The sequence below is a fragment of the Poeciliopsis prolifica genome, unplaced genomic scaffold (genome assembly GCF_027474105.1).
Source record: "Poeciliopsis prolifica strain line A6 unplaced genomic scaffold, Auburn_PproV2 SCAFFOLD020, whole genome shotgun sequence".
Taxonomy (NCBI): domain Eukaryota; kingdom Metazoa; phylum Chordata; class Actinopteri; order Cyprinodontiformes; family Poeciliidae; genus Poeciliopsis; species Poeciliopsis prolifica.
In genome coordinates, this window is record NW_026562395.1 from 4,215,252 (window position 1) to 4,235,068 (window position 19,817).

The following is a 19,817-nucleotide window of genomic DNA, read 5'->3' on the forward strand; positions in this document are numbered from 1 at the left end:
TCGCCCACATGGACGGCAGCAGGGGCATGTGCAGGCTTTCGGGTGCTTGAGTATTTAAAAAAAAAAAAAAGGGCACCCTTGTGTGCCGCTTGGAACTGCCAGCTGCATTAGCAGCGTGAGATTTACTATAGGCCACACACTACATTGTAAATAAATAAATGCAAATAGATTATTTCTGAAGGGCACTTTTTGTCCAGAGGAAAAAAGGGCTGATGCGCTCTAGCACCACCTACTGTCCGTCTGTGGATGTCCCTGGGCTTTAACACCTGTGACTCCCAACCTGCGTTCGAGAGCAATTACATTTTTCTGGAAATAAACCCACGGCAATCTTTTTTTTTTTAATTTCCTTTCCCTTTTCAACACCAACCCATCTCAGTTGGTCTGTCTTTCATCTGAAACATATTTGGATTTGGCTGCTGCTGAAGTCCGACTGAAGTGAGCGACCGTCCACTAAACAAGGTGACTTCAGGACTCGGTCAGCAGCTGCAGCAGCTCGTTTGCACGCTGTTTTTTTTTATGCTCCCATTTCCGTCTCAACTGGTTGTAAAAACGACACATTCGCTTAAAAAAAAACACTCAGACATTTCATTTGGCAATAAATAAATGTTCTTTTGGTGTCTGGAAAATGTCCCGTTTCAAAAGCTTCCCGGTTGTCAGTCCCAAATCTGCAGGCACTGCCACTCACCTAGCAACCCCGGTGAAGCCCCGCCCACCACCTAGCAACCTAAGCAGAGCCTTAGCACATTGGCCAGCTGATTTTACCTCAGTATGTTCTGTACAATGGCTGCTGGAAAAGGCAAGATGTTGTTGTTCAGAAACTACTTGTTGCTTTCTTGATGGTTGTGCAGGAGGCTCTACTTTTGCCCTTCAAAGGAGAACCGTTGTAAAATTGCCCATCTGTTTGCAGCCATTTGAATTTAAAGTCCCTAAAGCTGCTCACTCTGAAACTCACCGGACCAAAATCTCATTATCCAAAGAATGATTTTGTGCAAATAAGTGTAGTGGACAACTTTTGCATATTCCATTCTAACCTGCTCAACGAAGAATAATAGGTCACCTTTAAAGGTTGTGTAATAGTGTGTGTGTGTGTATATCTGTGGGTGTGTGGTTGTATTCGGTTACATGCAGGATACTGGGCTGTGTCCTTCCTTTCATCAGCTGAGCGAGGGAAAAGCGTCCTTCAGCGTGGTGCAATCCGAGCCTGAGGTTTGCACAGGCATGGGAGCAAAACAGACGACACACTTCAGTACTGAGAGGTTCGGGGTATTATTGACTCTGGCCAGGGCAGCGTTATTTAGAGAATCAGTGGAGGAGCTGCACAGATCCATAACTCTGGTGGGTTGAGGGGACGACTAGTAGCTGATGCTCCACAAACCCCAACCCTACCTGTATGAATGAGCGGCAGTAATGGAGCGTCTGCTGTTCTGTTTGTATTTCCGCTAATTCATGTGAAGCAATTTTAAACGCCTTGTTGCTGAAAATATGCTATATAAATTGAGGGCGATGGCAGGATACTTAGTTGGCTTCTTTTTTCTTTCTTTCTTTTTTTTAAATCCATTGGAGGGTTTTCAGTTAAAAGTGTCATCAAAACACTTTTCTAAGTTTTATGTGTAAAAAAAATAAATAAATAAAAAAAGCTTAACACTCATGCACCGTTTTGCTTCCTCTTCAGACTTAGACAACATCTATGCAAAACACAACAAAACATATGGAAGGTTTTGGTTGTAACATGATAAAAGTTTGAAACAGTTTAAGCTAAAAATACATTTTAAGTCCATCATTGTGCAAAAAAAAAAAAAAAGTCTGGCCGAAGATTTGAAATGTGGCTTGAGGAAGTAAATGAAGCTGTTATAAATGGTTACTGTGTAACTGTGCATACCTGTGTGTGTGTGGGTGTGTGTGTCCGTGTGTGTGTGTGTGTGTGCTGTGGCGGGGGTAGGGAGGAGGGTGATTAGGGTGTAGAATGTCCATCTCATCACCAGAGCTGACCTGAGAACGCACCAGTTAATCATCCACTAACCGGTGGAGACACACAGGACGGATCTGCCACCTGAAGAAAACCAGCCATAGAGTCGAAGCTGAATAATGTGAGGAGGGATCCACCGGACTCTAAGGATATGGGGACCTCCACCTGAGCGTGGATCTGAGGCCTGAAACTCCTCCTGTGCTTCAGGGTTTGTTTGTTGTTTTTTTTTCTCTGGCGATATGCACCCTCCGCAAGAGCCGTTCTGCTCGGGGACCCAGCCATGGCTGTGAGAGGGGGCCGCGTGGGGGCCCGGCCTCGCCTGGGATGCCAGCTGCAGCAGTGAAGCCCACTCTGGAGGAGACGGCCCCAGAAGGAGGGGGGGTCGGCGAGTCCCGGCGGGAAGCCTCGGGGCTGCCCATGCCCTCCCTGACGTTCACCAGGGAGCTGCTGAGGAGCTTCCCCCACTCCAAGCGCGTGGGGTCCTACCTGATCGGGAAGATGATCAACAAAGGCTCCTTCGCCAAGGTGATGGAGGGGCTGCACATCGGCACCGGCGAGAAGGTGGGTGCTTTCCTACTGGTGTGGAAGTCGCACACGCTGACAGGGTGGCACCCTGTCTAATGAAAGATCTCACACACATTAAAGTGATGATTATACGGTATCAACCAGAGTCTGGTGGCAGATAATTACACACAGGAGAGTCTGACAGAAGGCAGTGGCCTGTTATTACAGCCTTGTAATGTTTGCAATAGTGTGTCAGATCCATCAACACCTGGCTATTTTATGAGCAACTGCTCACTCAGCAGATTTAATAGACAGTTCTGCAGCATGTGTATCGTTACACATTAAAAAAAACAACGTTATATTAATGTTGTTTTTTATATTAAAAAAACAACATTAACTAGAGAACTGATTCACCATCTATTTTTAATATAACGTTGCGATAGGAGAACATAAACAAAGAGGGCAGATGAGTTTCCTTTGTCGGTATTCTGCCGATGTCGCAAAAACACAGTTTGCAATCGCCCTGTTTCCGCTGCACAAGAAACGCAATTAAAATCACTCAAGCATAAGTTTGTTCAGACGATGCAGCGTTCAAAAAACACACAGCGCCATCGTCCTCCTTCCACTTCCTGTCGTCTTGTTCGTCTTTTCTTCCAGCGGCAACATCCGGTTGTTGATCATGAGATTGGCCGACAAAATGAGTGTTTCCATTGCTGTTTGGTGAAATACACTCACTTTGATACAGTGGAAAAACCAACTCAAAGTTAGGCAATAACTTTGTAGTGAAATCGGTGTGTATTTATGAGGCATACATCTTGTTGTAATTTCAGGTGGCACAATTTCAAAGAAGTTAATATGTTAATATAATCTAAATGCACATCCTCCTTGCAGTTCAATGCCAACACTGAGCAAATGCAAAGACATACAAATATTAAGGTTGGTGTGTGTACTTCTTATTCCGTAGTGTTTTTGTTTTATCCCTGTTTTTATTCTTGTGGTTCATCATCAACCTGCCAGTGGGATTAGAGATGGAAATTCTCATACGTATTTACATGTGAATGTTCATTCATGCAAATTGTCCCGCTTTTAATTTGAACTTGAAATTGAGCCATTTTGCGTGTGCTAATTTTGCTCTTTTTGTAGTCCTGCAAAAGTAGCAATGCTCCTTGAACACAACCAGACTTGAATGGGTTTTATGTGGATTACATGTGACAGCCAGACACAACATAATGCCAGAATGTAACATTTCCAACCTTTTTCAGACTTTACTTACAGATAGTATTCGGGGGGAAAAAATGGCACCACGTATTTGTTGGACTGCAGTATGTCTCGACAAGTAGTGTCCAGTTCAAGCCCAAATTTTCTGAATATTTCTATTAGTCTTGCAAAAGGCACAAAAATGTAGCGTGATATAAACCCTTCCTCTTAATTTCTGGATGTACATTTCAGGTTGTTGTCCTGGACTTCTCAAGCCTTGTGTCTATTGTAGCTGTTAGACATTTTCCCTCAGAATTACTATATATTTCTCTCTAAAAAGCTGCAAAACCTGCTTCCTTCTTTTTTTCTGAGGATACTTCTCCCCACAGCATGATGCTACCACTGCCATGGCTTGAAACGGGGATGGTGTGTTTACAGTAATGTGCCTTATTATTCTCTCCTTCTCACAGGGTTTTGAACATTGGTTAAAAAAACAACAACATAAAACTAAAACAAAATCAGTCTCTGTCCCCATCTAACAAAAAAAAATATATATTATTCTACTTGTTTGTTCATGGCTCCATCTGAACAAAATTTCCCACCACTTTCTTTTGACTGTGACTTTCTTGTATTCCTATAAACGTCAGAAAACGACATCATTTTCATCCCTCTACTTCACAATTATGGAGCAGACCGCATTGCGTTTGTCTTTTAGTAAAACACTCAAAACACAAAGTGAGGTTTGTGGTTGAGTCATGACAAAATGTGACAGAGGGGCTTCGAAAACGACTGTCTGCAACTTACAGAAAAAACCCAGAAAATGTGCCTGTGTATGTATACATATAGTTTCATGGCCAATGGCCAGGATCAGTGTCAGTGCTTAACTACCTAATCCAAACTACCGACCTGGTTGCCATAGTAATGTCCTGGCTCACCTGTTTGCCTTAATTCCTGTCGGTGTAAGAAATGTCTGCGAACGCTGCCAAAACAAAAAAAATCAAAAAATAAGACAACATCATTGAGACTCTTTCTAGTTTCGTGTTGAGTTGTAGTTCCAAAACAGAATTCTATAATCATATACAATAAAAATATAAAACATAAGAACATACACAAAACACGTTGCCATTAAAATGATTCCGATTGGACGGTTTGTGTTCAGGTTACTCGCTCCTAAACAAATATTCTGGCCTTGTTGAAGCAGTTTGAACAGATAAGAAAAAAAGCAGCTTTGCATTAAAAGTGCCATTAAGGGACTATGAATGCAGTTGTGTTGAGAGTCTTGTCTGTCTGCCATCATGTGTGCAGGTGGCCGTTAAGGTGATAGACAAGAAGAAAGCGCGCCAAGACGCCTACGTGCTGAAAAACATGAAAAGGGAGCCTCGAATCCATCAAATGGTCCGACACCCTCACATCGTGGTTCTTCTGGAGGTAAAGGAACAAACGCTCCTACAAAGCAACGCCCTCTGTTAATGAGTGCGCGAACGTTAACCTACCGTGCAAATCCTGCGCGTCAGACCCTGGAGACGGAGAACAGTTACTACATGGCCATGGAGCTGTGTGCGGGAGGAGACCTGATGGACAGGATCTGCGACCGGAGGAGGCTGGGAGAGAGGGAGGTGCGGCGCTACACCCGACAGATCCTCTCCGCGGTGGAGCACCTGCACAAACACGGCATTGTGCACAGGTTCACTACACACACACACACACACGCACACACACGCGCACACACACACACACGCACGCACGCACGCACACATGTGTCTGACTTCAAGTCTGCTTTTAAAGAGGCAGTAATACGGCAAATGTACTTGTTTACATCTTGTTACAAAGCTCGCCAAAAATTTGGCATGCGCTTCAATCCTTTTGTTGCATGTTTGAGAAATCATTCAATCTCCCATGGCAACCATTCAGCTGTGCAGAAGGCTCCGCCTCCGAGGATGAAGCTCCTCCTCGGAGTTGCAGTTTCCAAGTTTCCGGGGCTCCTTCAGACTAGCCAGCAACAATTAGCGACACCTGGTGGAACTGCGCATCTGCTTCTCGGTGAAATTCTTTCAAAAACTTTGTTAGAAGGTTAATGGAAGAGCAATGTTGTGATGACTTCCTGAAGGCAGAGTTGCAGAAAGAGAAGGAGTTTTTTTTTTTTTTTTAAAGAGACAGAGGCCCAATTCCAAGTCATTAAATTCCAAAGTCAAATTACTTTTAAGTCATTTTAAAAGTATTCTAATACTTTTCAAAATCTGGATATAAATCTGATTGAGATCTAATTGAGAGGTTGTGAGAAATGCTAAAACGTTTCAGTCCTCTTCATTTGGAATAGAGGTAAATCAAAGGGAAAGAAAACAATTTAACTTTGAGGCCCGTAATAAACTATGGGACCAAACTGCTAACTTATGCACACACCTTAACGACAATGTCACAGTGAAAATGTGACATTTTGCTTAAGGTTATCATAAAGACAAGATCACAGTGGAACAAGCCTGTTAAGTCGTATTTGTCAGAAAACACACACACATTCGTTGTAGTAATTTGCAGGGCATTAACAGCCTTCAGAGTAAGACATGGAGTCGGTGTCAGGTAACCATTTCTCTCACACTTTCACATCCACACGCACACACACACACACACACACACTCACATTTTGCTTCAGTTTGAGCCCTTGGCTCTTCTCAAGGTGGGAATGTGATTACCAGGCGGTGACTTCATCATCCTGATCCGGCGCCATGATTCACACATCATCACAACATCATGGACTTCCTCTCTAATGAAGTCCCCGAACGACATCGCTTTCAACTCCTGAACAGCACCTCTCCCTGTCAAACCCACCCACGCATGCACACACACACACACTCTCTCTCTCTCTTTGTCTCGCTCTTCCTCTCTCTCTCAACACCACAGTGCTGTAGAGATGATCACACTGGAAATGGAGGAAAATTTTGCACTTAAACACACCTCCTGCCACCCACATTCAATAGGTTCACCACATACATTTTTCTGCTTTACGACGTTGTGCGATCTCGCTCCTTCTTGCTGGTTTCCTTTCTTTCTTGCTCTCTTTCTTCCTCTTATTCTCTTTGAACCTCCCTCGGGCTGCTCGAGCAAGGATTTCTGGATTTTTGAGTGTCTGCTGCTTAGATGAAGGCAGATGAAAGAAACATGGCAGATTCCCAGGCTACAGTTTATGGGGTCTCTCTCACTCCGAACCGCAGATTTTCATTTAGCCAGTAGTTTTATAGCTCGAAGCCTCGCCTGAAGGCGACGAGGCTGGGGTACAATGAGGCGAGTAATACAACTTTTTATCAACTAAATGCAGAGACTGTTCTCTGTTGATGGTTGAAAATGAATCCAGAACAACAGCTGCTCAGCCCACCTTGAAAACCGCTCAGTTTGGAGGGTTTCTTATAAAGCGATTTAACGGTTTGAGCAAACTAATTTCCTAAATTACCAAATGGAAAAATAGACCTGAGTTCTACCCAAGACCCAAATTTAGCAGCTTGGCTTTCTTGCTAAGGAGCTTGAATTTATTTTATTTTTTTCAGCTGATTGTTTGATATTACTCTGTAAAGACACAGTGGCAGCTTTAGACATGGATTTGCATAAACATCCTAAGCTTTAAGCTGATAATTGTCTCATTATAATCCAATGTCTTGCATCTCGGCGGAATTCCCGACAAAGTCATAGACAAACCGTTTCAAAAATACAACAACATAAATGTCTTGTTTCTTTTTTCTTTTCTAGAGACTTAAAGATTGAAAACTTCCTCCTGGACGAACAAAACAACATAAAAATTGTAGGTATGTTGAAACATGTTTGCGCCCCACATGCAGAAATCGAACCGTCTCTGTTCACAGCATCTCAAAGCGGTGTGGTAGAGAAGACATTGTTGCATGAACAATGATTCCCACAGACTTTGGCCTGAGCAACACTCTGAAGCCGGACTCTTTATCCCTGGAGCTCCTCAACACGCAGTGCGGGAGTCCTGCCTACGCCGCGCCCGAGCTGCTGGCTCACCAGAAGTACGGCTCCAAAGTGGACGTCTGGTCCATGTGGGTGACGAACTCTCGCTTTTGTTTGTCCCGACCGCATCAAAACCAGCTCACTTTTCCTCCCCGTCAGAGAAGAACTAATATTCTGGCATGTTTTTTGCTTGCCGTTGCTGTGGTGCAGAGGCGTGAGCATGTTCGCGATGCTGACGGGGACCCTGCCCTTCACCGTCGAACCTTTCAACATCAAGCAGTTGCACCTGAAGATGGTCAATAAGGACATTAGCAACATCCCTGAAGATGTCAGCAAAGGTCAGAGCATTACTGCTTTCTGACAGAATAATGCTGTTTCTGATATTAATTAAAACCAATTAAGCTGTCTTTTTTACGCTCTTCATTCAATAGTGTGTACGTTTGACTGCTGCACCTGCAGTGTTTTATTAGTTTTTACTCTGATTCATTTTTTTTCTTTTTCATTTTTATTAAATAAATTCTACAACCAAAGGTCTTTTGGGGTCTTTCCCTCGTCGTATAACATTTAGGCTCCTGATGTTCCTCTTTGTGTGGTGGTGGGCGGCGTGGCTCAGATCTTCTATTGTGACGAGATCAAATCAGTGCCGTTACAGAGGCACACACAGGAAGCCCAGACATGTAATTTACTTTTTAAACCTCATTCTGGTCATTTCTTTTTTGGCCGAGTGAAATCTCTGAGTACTATTATTTGATTATAGCAATAAGTCTTTACTCTGTTCTTTCTTGAACTATTGAAAAGTAATAATCACTTGTTCGAGTTTTCTCTTCCTGGTGGAGCAAGTTATTTGGTTCGATTGCCGGTTTGCCCTTCTCCCGCTTCTCATTCAGAACAAAGAAGCAAATAAAAGAAGTGCTTTTGTGGTATTTGACCGAACAAAGGTTCTGACTTGACTTCGCTCACGTTGCAGACGCCGTGTCGTTCATGATGCTTCTCCTGGAGCCAGACCCAGAGAAGAGACCCAGCGTCAGGGACGCGATGGAAGAGAGATGGGTCAGCGAGGGATACGCCAAGAAACCGCTGCACACGCTCTCACATAAAAACAGGTAGTCGCACCACGAGGGGTCAGATACCCTTAGAGTTGACTTAAACCGAACCGATACATCGCAAGTGCTTAACTTCTTTTCTAAATGTGACAGAGAGAAAGGAAAACACCAGCTCTCTTTTTCAGCCCTGGAAGTGTTTTGCAGCAGTGTTTGGATGTGGGTAGAGGAACCAATACGAAGAACTGAATGTATTCCAACAGAGAACTTTTTCTTTTTTATGGTCTGCATTGTGACAGCTCTGAATATTATAGCATGACTAAAACCCTTTTGTCACTTTACGCATTGTGGAAATGCAATCATGTATGGCTCCGGCTGGGAATAATCCGTTCTCTGTGGCCCACTGGAGTAACAGAAGCCTTCCAGTTCTGGTCTGTGCTCAACCAACATCCTACAGTCACGTGTCCTTCCTTACCAGTCCCAGCGGACCCATCGCTGCTCTCCGTCCTTTGTTTTTCAGGACGGTTTTCAACCCTTCTGCGCTCTTGTTTCCCAGGTTGTCTCCGGAAGACCTTAACTCATCCGTGCTGGCTCACATGACGGAGACGCTGGGTTATTCCCTCTCTGAAGTCATCAACACGGTCACCAGCAACAGACCCTCCGCCGTCATGGCCTCCTATCACCTACTGCTCAACAAGTTCAACCGGAGCCACAAGGCTGGCAAGGCTGGCATGGTAGAGGCTTCACAACACGCCGACACGGAAACACACTTAGCTAAGTTAAGCTACGGAAGACCTTTCATGACAGATTTTAGGGAGAAGTTGCATTGTGGTGGTGTGTTTTTTCTTTTTTTTTTAGATTATGGTGGAATTAGGGAACTCAACTGCTTCTTGACGTTCTATTATTTTTCTTAGACTGATCAAGGTCAGAACTTTTTGAACATTATTCTGAAAAATTACAATTTCCTTTACATTGAGCTGTCTTTATTACTCTATCTATTCAATACCGAATCACCAGAGAAAGTGTGAACAAGTTTATATATAAACAAAGATCTAAGAGTGATCGGTTATTTGGCTCTTTGAAGCCAAAAGGCAAGTCCCACCCCCTAATTATGAGTGATAATTTGTTCCTGAAAGGTGAGACGTTGTGCTTTCCAGTCAACATTGGGTTATTATGGTAATTTAACGCCTGCCATGGTAAGGAGTGAATTTAATCCAAGGAACATTCTTTTAATAGTCGGTAAATTGCGAAAATAACTCGCTAGTTCTTGAAAGTGTGGAGAAAGGAGATACTTTCTACCTGCTCGTCGTCGTCTCGTCTCCCTGGGTCCGTTAATGTCGCGTGCGAAAGTGAAACCACAAAGACAACAGTCCCTGTGCAGCTTCACAATCAACTAGAATTTTATTCAAACAATCAAATGCATAAGATCACACCAAGAGCTCAACATAATCATCAGACACCGAATCCACAAGAAAAGGTGAATTACCTTAGAAAAATACAAACATACAAAGACGCCACTGACTGGCCTCAAACTGGTTCCTGAACCGCACAGAGCTCTCCTGACCTCTGACCCAGGGCATCAAACAGCAGATTATGATTGCAAAACTTAACACGTTCCATATTATATCTTCAAACTCTTAGAAAACAGACATGAGCAGTTTCAATACCAAAACATCTGTTATACTGAATATTTTCTGATTGGTTTTCAACTCCTTTGGTTGGAAGGACTAAATGAACTAAACTGAAACATTTTCAGTGGTTCTATGACTTCCACACTCTTAAGAATGTGATCTAATATAAAAAAAACTACTGATTAGACCAATTATGATCAAATCGTGATCATTATCTCTGAGTAAAATATTCTACTGATTAAGTTATATGTTGATTGAACTAAATGGTGAGTAAGCCACCTAAATGGAGGCTTACTCAAAACAATCATGATCCGGCTAATATTTCAACGTGCGCTAAAATTAAACATCATTAAAACTAGCATAATTAAACTAATATTTCCAACCAAAGTTCCAGTTGATATGGATCAATGGACATTTAAAGAACTGCACACAATGAAAACTAAAAATATTTTTAAATTTAGGTCATAAGGGTTAATCCTTCAAATGTTTTGTTTCCACTGAGCTTTATGGGCATGGATTGCCGCGGTGCGGTTTGATACGCCATTTTGTCAGCCTTCATTATAAAAGTGGTCAATACAACCAACCTGTAGCACCTCATTCCTGGCCAGCTTGTCGTCGTCTAAGCTGTCGCGCTAGTATAACGCAACACCACTCGGCAGAAACGGGGTAAAAGAGCCGGATCGGGCCTTTGGACCTTCGCACCCTCCTCTTTGTTTGGCTTGACTTGGAAATCCAGACAGAACAACTGTTCAAAAAGCCTGGAAGTTGCTGCGAGGCAGCAGCGTATCGTGTTGTACCTTCTGTCACAGGCTGTGGGACGGATGGGGGGTTCCAGCTGAATGGATGGGTGCACAGTGAGAACAAATTACTTATGTTAAGGGAAAGACACTCTCGGTTCGTTATACTGGGTCAGACTTCAGGTTTGTCTCTATGGTTCATAAAGGAAGAGAGTCTAAATGAATCATTTAATGATTAAACAAACCAAGCAGACCTCGGTGCCATGAATTCCCCGTTCCTGCCACCCCAACCTGCTGGCTGCTGATTGCTCCCACCTGTTTTGCCGACTGTATGAACTCTTGCTCTGCGCTCCCTCAGTGTGAGGTCGTCTGTTGGCATCCCAGCCTTTAACGTCCTCGCTCCTTGTTGTGCGTGAGCCTTTCTGATGACACCCTGGGCAACTGCCTGCATGGCCCATACTAAAATCTACCACTGGGAAAATACTATTTCTATTGATAAGTACTTTGATTTGACTCTCTTGGGGGATTTGAACAACCATCCATCTGGCGTTGGATTAAACGGTTTGGGTCAATGGACTTCGACCTGTTGCAGAGAATGATACATCCTGTCTAAATTGAAGACATGTTGACATTTCCGACACCTTCTGCTTGACTTTGCAGAAGCTGGAGAAAAACGACTGGACTCCTCCGAGCAAAACAACATGGAGGAACCGGAGCAGCACCGAAACGAAGACTCAGCAACAGGTGAAGTTGATATCAGAGCTGTCCCTGTGGGGCGCTGGGGTAAATACGTCTCAGCGAGTTGTTTTTCAGGAGACATTTAAAAAGACGACATCGACTTCCCTCTGAATAACTTGACACTGTGGTTGAAAGGTGAAAAAAATAAAAATGAAGAAATAGGATAGAAACTGAAAAAACTTCAGGACAACAACAAAAAATGAGCAACAAAATTTGCACTCAACAAGCTCCACTTAACACTTTTTTTTTAAAGTCACATAAGTGAAGAACAGTAAGTTTAAAAAAACCATGTTGGTCAAATGCCTGAAAAAGAAAAAACACTCAAAGTCACATCAAGTTTAAAAGCTTGATATCCTGAAAACCGTTTTTCAGTCTGTTAGTCCTTGTTTTTGTAATGACTACAAGGAGGCAGAAGTGAGAACAAGCAGTGCTGCGGGTGAGTTTGGGGCCCGGATGACGTGTTTAGTTTGTGACCTGGGTGACGACGACGTCCTGCAGTGAGGGGAGAGAGGTTCCACAGATGATCTGTGACGGTTTTTTTAATGACATGCTGGAGAGCTTTTCTGTCCCGGAAGATAGAGTTTGCCAGGATGCTCTCTACTGCAGACTTGTAAAAGTACTAATGACCAAATGTGGTAGAAATGTTGTTCAAATAGGCTAACTAAGCCTCTTCGCATCTTTATTTAGGCTGTCAGACGGTCACCATTCCATGTCACACAATCTGATCAAGATCAAATTGCGTCTTCTACTCGTTTGTTTCCCTTCTAACGTTGGACTGTCACAAACAAATCCTGAACTCCACTGGTTTCTGAACACCGAGTTTGACAATCGACTCCTTCCCATTGGCAGAACTCACCGAAAACGGAGAAAAGCTTGAAGCAGTTCAACAAGTCGCCGAAGGTCCAGCAGACGAGCAGAAGTCAGAACAGGAGGAAGACCACAGATTTGCACAGGAAGGGCCACCGTGAGGATGACGAGAACCGTCCGCCCTCTCCCGCTCTGCCCCACCTTCGCCGCTCTGCTTCACCCCCTTCGCCCTCTGACCCTCCCTCCCCCGACCCTCTGTCCGCAGAAGACGGGACAACTGACGAGGAGGTGACCGTTTCTATCAACACCAGGGACACGTTGTTTCCTGAAGGTAAAGAGTTCTGCTATGTACACTCAAACCCGTTTAACTTTTTCACATTTTCTAATATTACTAACATATATTTTAGGGTATTTTGTTAGAATTTGGTCATTGTGAGGTGGCAGGAACATTCTGCATGGTTTTCATCAACGTTTGCGTACTTGAACTTGAAAAGTTTGTTGATAATTTGTGTTCAGCCCTTTTTACTCTCGCACTCCTGGAACGATTATTTCCAGAAGTCACCAAGCAGCGTCGGATCAGACATGCAAAATGTGACGTCGCTGCTGACGAGGCTGAGCACATCATCCTTGGTGTTAAGCATGGTGGTGGCGGCGTCAGGCTGCGGACGTTCATTCTGTTTTCTGCAAGAATCGGGATGACAGTGAAAGAACACATGTTGGGAACGCAATCTATAAATGCTAGATGCTTGGAAAAGACGTTTACTATTCATTAGCTAAGAATGATTTTGTGCAAAAAAGAAATGTAATGAACAAGCTTTGGATAACCCAGAGACCTTTGCTAAATTGTTCTAGAAAGCACAATAGAATATCAACAAAATATGCTAAATGTTTGTGACGTGACATTGACACTATGCTCAATGGCTTTCTGTGTGTGTGTGTCTGTTCCAGTGTCGGTGTTTGGAGACAGGGAACTCGTCCACGCTTCCCCTCCGAAGAGCTCAGCATCGCAGCTTTGTGACTCCGCTCCCTGCCATGTCCCCTTACCAGCCGAGCCAACCAGAGACGGCGCCCTGTCCAGACCGGTCCGACACTCCCACCCGCTCAGGACAACGCAGTCGGACGGCGCGGCGGAGCCGGGGTCGGACTGCTTCCGGGACAAGTACCACCAGGACAACTCCCGCCGCCTCAGCGACAACGAGCGACTGGAGAAGCTGCAGGCGTTTTACTCCGCCGAGAAAAACGCCGTCTCTCCCGGGATCCTCCTGGAGACCGGGCCCGTGCTCTCCGTGGACAGAGGACGGCCGGGTTCCATCCAGACCGCACAGGCGTCCCCCTGCGCTCACCTGCCTCGCCTGCGCAATGTTGGGCCTAAAGACGGCCGAGGGACGAAGGTGATGTGGGCCGGCCTGAGTCGGCCTGGACCGCCTGGGCTTCTGGTGAACGGGTTGAAACCACCGGTTTTCCCTTCGCAGAGACAACACACTTTGATCATAAAGAGCCTCAGGCAGGAGAGGGGAAGGAGGAAAGAGCTCGCCTCTGCAGGGGAAGGCGAGCCGGCGGGGAAAGGGATTGGTGGCGACAAGAGGAACTCTGTTCAGTTACGTTCCGAGCAACGGCGGGTGGCGGACCTGAACCTGCCGCTGCTTCCTGTGGCGCTGCAGGGGAAAGATGTCCGGAAGAATCAGCTGCATAGCATGGACTACTGAGACTCAGTCCGGCAGAGTCCAAAGAAAACTGGTGGAAGTCAACATAGTAGTTAATAGGACTACAGCCAGAGACAACTGCAATAAACTACCATAAATGGCAGCTATAGAAGTGTACAGCCTTAAAGCTACATTCTTGTTATACTGCTCTATTCCTGCCACACTCGGAGGAGCCCATCCTAGATAAACACCATTCCGTTTGTTTGTCTTCAGCTGCAGTGCCAAAAATACTTCAGCTCATACCTCAACCGCTGGATTCGGTCTTTAAAAGACCGGGTTTGATTTGAGTCATGGGAAACGTCTCCAACGTTTCCATTCGCTCTTCCCATCAGACTGCAGTTCAGTTTGTTGTGACCTTTCGGTTTTCTTGCGCAGAATCGGAAGCTCAGAAAGTGAACGACAAAAGAAAAATAAAGTGTGTAAAGTCACGTAAGACATTCCCTGTCAGAATGGCATCGTCCATCCATTTTCTGAAGCTCTTCTAACCATTTCAGGGAAAGGTGTCCCTCTCTAGGGGTCAAAGGGCGAGTTTCCAGGTTGCCAGAGACAATTCACACACATTTGTATCCATAGCCACCTATCTCCATTACCTCTTAAAGGGGCAGTGTTATTTGTTTCCCAGTCACAAAGAATGATTTTATAGCATACTTAAGAAACTGCTACCTTCAGTTGTCATAAAAATCTTGCATATGTGAAATATGACTTTACAAAAGTTTGACTTTGTTATTTAATGGCTTGAAATTGGGCCTCTGTCTCTTTAAGAATGTCCTGCTCTTTCCACCACTCCACCTTCAGGAAGTCACCACAAAAAAACCAAAACAACTTAATAGATTTCAAGCTACTAAATTTGTCGTAATTAATCCAAATATAACATTTGATTTGCAAAAATAGTTATCAAATAAATAAGTAAACTTGTCAGTCTGGAGAAAGTTTGGAGTTTTGTTTTTTCTTTTTCATTAATCGTTCATGTCAGGAGTTTGGTGCACAATTTGAGCATTTCTCGGTTTTCATATTTTTCCTTATTTTTATTTATTTATTTATTTAAAATTAAACCTTTATTTAACCAGATAAAAACCCACTGAGATCAATACCTCTTTCACTAGAGTGGTCAAGAAAGGCAGCAGCACACATCATGACAAGACAAGTAAACAGGACTAACAAAAATAGACACTAGAAATATATTAACAATCTGAGAAGGAAAGGCAGTGGTGACTAATTAAAAAAAAAACATGTCAGTTTAAAACTTAAAAATGCCGTTGACATCCTTTCCCATTTATTGTTTTATTTTTGTTTCATTTTTATGAAAAGCGTTCAGTGAAACGACTTCTGACGGTTTCAGTCCAGCTTTGCTCATGAAATCTCTGAACTGGTCATACGTGCGTTATGTGACATAATATGAAAACAGGCATGTTGTTCCCCTTAAATCTCATTTCGGTCACTAACCCCCCCTCCTCCTCAAGTGGAGCTCTGTGGATCATCAATATTTATTTAGATACAAAGATGAGGAAGAATCTGGTAGCAGCTTTGTGGCAGTCATCACATCGGCTGAATAATTCACCTTCTGTTACATGACACCATGTTTTCAGTTGTGTGTGTGTGTGTGTGTATGTTTTGGTGAGGCGCTTGCCCGATGAGGACAGATTGAACCCACTCAGGTGGATATATCTCCCACTCCAGTTACCACTCTGGCTACTTAACACTGATATGAACCGCTAAGCTCTGATACTGTATCAGACATGAACACACGGCGATGTGGCACAATGCCGCTACGCTAGCGAGGACCAGGCTATCAGTAAGCATGTCATGATAAGTAGCTCTCTGAAGAGTACGAGGCAGCCTTTTTAATTAAAGTAAGTTTAAAGAGGATTCAGCCTCTATCTGCTGCCGCCATCTTGCATTCACTGAATGTATTCAGTTTGCACTCCGGAGATGTTAAAAGACCCTTCCTATGTGCCGCCGTCCTGCAACTGAGAATTTAGATTGGCCTGAATCTGAACTGAACATGCATGGAAGAGAAAAACTGGTTTGGAAAATCAATTAATAATGCAGGTCGCACATAAAGATCTGCGCACAACTGCTAGGACATTGCATGCGCGCTACGTCGATTATTGTTCTCCCCGAACGTGACGTGCTTTCAACACCGACACATCAACCTTTTAAAGTGTGTCAACCTGCTGCCCTGATGCTTGCTGATATTTCTATGAGTGCATAGAAAGGTGATAATCGTCTTGATCACGCTCTCCTAATCCATTTCAGTCCTGCTGAGAGGACGGTAGAGAAATGGTGTCAAATTGAGATGAGATTTTCCTACGCAAATTTCTACACGTACAACCGAATCTCTCACTTCTTAGATCTTTCACCAAAACTCCAAGTCAATGCTGTTCCACTTTGTCAAGCACAGAGAAAGGCTGTCCCTCCGTAGTTACTAAACTGTGTTTGCTCTGTCACACTAAACACGTCCGGACTTGTCTACTGGTATCTGCTTGGTTTCATGTTACTTTCGTTTGGATTTAAGTTAGTTACGTATTACAAGAGGCCCAGAAAAACTTGGAGGATTGGTAAAAAATCTAAGAAGATGGTAATCCTGTTGTTTAATCAAATATGCCCTACAAAGTTGCTGCTAGAGTAGTAAAGTGTATTCAGATATAAAGTTATTCTATTTTTGTGGTAAATGTACCATAGACAGGTACTCCAGGTCACCATCTTCACTGATGACTTTAAGTGCCTTCAATGTGAGTCTTTGTTACTCCTTTACGACCTTTCTTGACATAACAACTATCTTTCTGAAGACAGATCAACAACTTTGGGGTTAGGATGCAGGTTGGAATTGAGTTTATCTTTAGATTACTGGTGTATTGGTTCGGGTTAGGGTTATGGGTTATGGGCTATGCATGAACACGGTCAGTCAAATGAAAGGAAGTCAACACTACGTCCCAATAAGGACAGACATGAAAGCTTGTGTATGTGTGTGCGGGGTCATGCATTGTTGGTTCGTGAGTGTTGGCCTCTGTCATCATCAGCTTAATCCTTGTGTTGAAGGCCGTTGAGAGACGTCCTCTGTCTGCACTCACACCTGGAGCAGATGCAGGGTTAAGAGGTGATTCGACATGACACATGCCCTTATCGTCACCCTTCACATCTAACTAATGAGATGAGCCTGTTGCCTCAGTGATATAAAAGTATTCACACCCACTAAACATTTTTACGTGTCCCAGTCCAAGAATGAGGGTCAATGTGTTTTGAGCATTTTGTGCGACAGACCCAACACATGATTAGAACGTGTTTTTTTTTTTGTTTTTACAAATAAATATCTAAAAAGCTATTTAGCGAGATCTGAAATCCCTCTAAATAAAGCCCAATGCAACCAATTACTCCTTATGGATCATCTGTGGCTTTTGGAGGTCCGGCTTCCGATTCTTGGATTGATGTAGGTCTGGACGTCTAAACCCTGAGGCTTTGCCTGTAGGGTTGCTACCGACATTTTGCAGCTTTAAAGAGTTTTCTTCCACATATCATGATATTCCCACCACCATGTTTCACTGTGGGGACTTTGCTATCAAGGCAATGTGCGGTGATGGCTTTCCTTCACAGAGACGACCTTACTGATTAGATGACTTCTGAAAGCATAGCATTTTATTCATGGTTGTCATAGGAGTCGCTTTTCAGATTCTTTGCGTTAAGGTTTGCGAGGCATGAGTTATTTTCTCTCCACTACACAATCACGTGCCACTTTGTGTTGTTTTAACACAAAAATCTCTGATAAATCAGTGTAATGCGACAAAATGTGAAAAGGTAGACACGTTTTCCAGGCAATGTAAGCACAAGAACATATAAAAAAAAAAAGGAAGATTTTTTTTTGCAGCGCCCAGTCCGGTGGTCATCTGGAGGTTACAGGAGCATCAGCAGCATGAAACTGAAGCTGTTACTCTATTAGCACTCCAATAGTCTTGGGTGTCTCTGGGAATAATCGCAGTGCCCATCGCATCGTTTGCATGGGCATGTGTCTGTGTGGCCAAGCGTGTGTTGGCGAGTGTCTGGTTTCTAATGATGGTCATCCATAATTGAGTTCGACCTCACAGCGTGGGGTGGGATGGCATTTAATTGGGCTTCGGCGGGACGGTGTGTTTGTGTCAGGGGTGGTGGGGTTGTGGGGTGGGGGGTCAGCGGCGCACAAAACGTCCAGCGGCGCTGGACAGCAACCCGAGCCCGGCGCTGTTTAATAGATGTCACGTCTGATTAACTGTCAGTTCAGGATCAACACCAGCCAATTCATTAAAAAGACGGCCTGACCGACGGGGGGGACGCAATCGCTTAAAGCCCAACACTTGACTGCTCAAAGCACTCAACTGGGTGATGAGCAGAAAGAATAGCAAGCTGACAGAGAACAAAGATGGTTATCTTCCTTTAAACTACCAAACACAGCAGAGTTTATCATCTACTCTGGACTTTGGAGTCTGAACACCGTGAAATGGATTTTGGGTTCCACTTTTTCAAGCGAGAGCATCTGTAAATACGCAAACCCCTCCACATAGAACTCCCTGCAGAAACACTAAATCTTACCAAGTCGACGTTCTTGCGCATATATATTTGTACAGATGAAATAATAATTCAAGTGTACTAAGATATTTGCATCACAAACTACACCAGAAATACTTGGTGTAGTTTGTAATCTAGTTGGTAAGATTTTATGTTTTTGTTGTGAAGAAAGAGAGACGGGGTCAGTGGACATCGATTGCCAATAGATCCTCCAATAGATTTGGGTCTAGACTTTGACTAGACCATTCTGACCTAAATCATGCAACACCCTGAGACTTCCTGTCCCTGCAGAAGAAAAGCACATCCTCATGCCACCACAGTGTTATTTTCCCACTGTGCACTGGTGGTTGAATTCTGCTTTCGGTTGACCAAAGCATCTTCCACAGATTTATGATGTTCTCCAAATGGCCTGTAGCAAACTTCAAACAGGACTTTACCACGTTTTTCTCGCTACTTCTCCATTGAGGCCAGGTTTGTGGAGTGGACAAAAGTTGTCCTTCACTCTGGAAATCTCTTCCGCTGTCAGCTATTGGCAGCTTCTCTGACAAACACTGTCCATGCCTTGATGCATGCTCTACCTTTAGACGATGACAAAACAATTGTCATGTAACTTAACGCTCCTTTAAACGTCCCCACAACCTGCTGTGCTTCTTGATCTTGATGATGTGGTTTGTTTCCCAATGCCAGCCAACGGACGGATGGACTTTGCGAGAGAGGGAGTCCAAGGGTTACAGATATTCCTTAGAGGCACTGACGCATTGGCCCCTTCTCTGAAAATCACTCCCAACACACACACACGCAGGAGCCTCCTGGCTCGATCCCAACTTTTGGTTTGGGTGAATCCGCTAACAAACGAAGCATTTCTGAATACTCATAATAATAACAATAATAATAAAACCCCTAATGAGATGTTATTTACAGCAGACCTGCGGGTCCTCTGCCAGCTTCTCTTCATTATCCCTCTGGATGACTCCAACTCTCTTCTCTCTGTCTGAATCGTATTA

At 43.9% G+C, this 19,817-nt stretch overlaps 1 protein-coding gene across 1 annotated transcript; it reads left to right on the top strand.

The window, feature by feature from the left end:
• The first annotated feature begins 1,905 nt into the window (after positions 1–1,905).
• Positions 1,906–15,179, top strand: LOC129368921 (hormonally up-regulated neu tumor-associated kinase homolog). Its single transcript, XM_055044075.1, has 11 exons — positions 1,906–2,527; positions 4,973–5,095; positions 5,182–5,351; positions 7,403–7,458; positions 7,572–7,710; positions 7,832–7,959; positions 8,589–8,724; positions 9,218–9,395; positions 11,690–11,773; positions 12,617–12,905; positions 13,523–15,179. Exons 1-11 carry the CDS (start codon positions 2,291–2,293, stop codon positions 14,278–14,280), a joined length of 2,298 nt encoding a protein of 765 aa, XP_054900050.1. The 5' UTR covers positions 1,906–2,290; the 3' UTR covers positions 14,281–15,179.
• Positions 15,180–19,817: the final 4,638 nt, after the last annotated feature.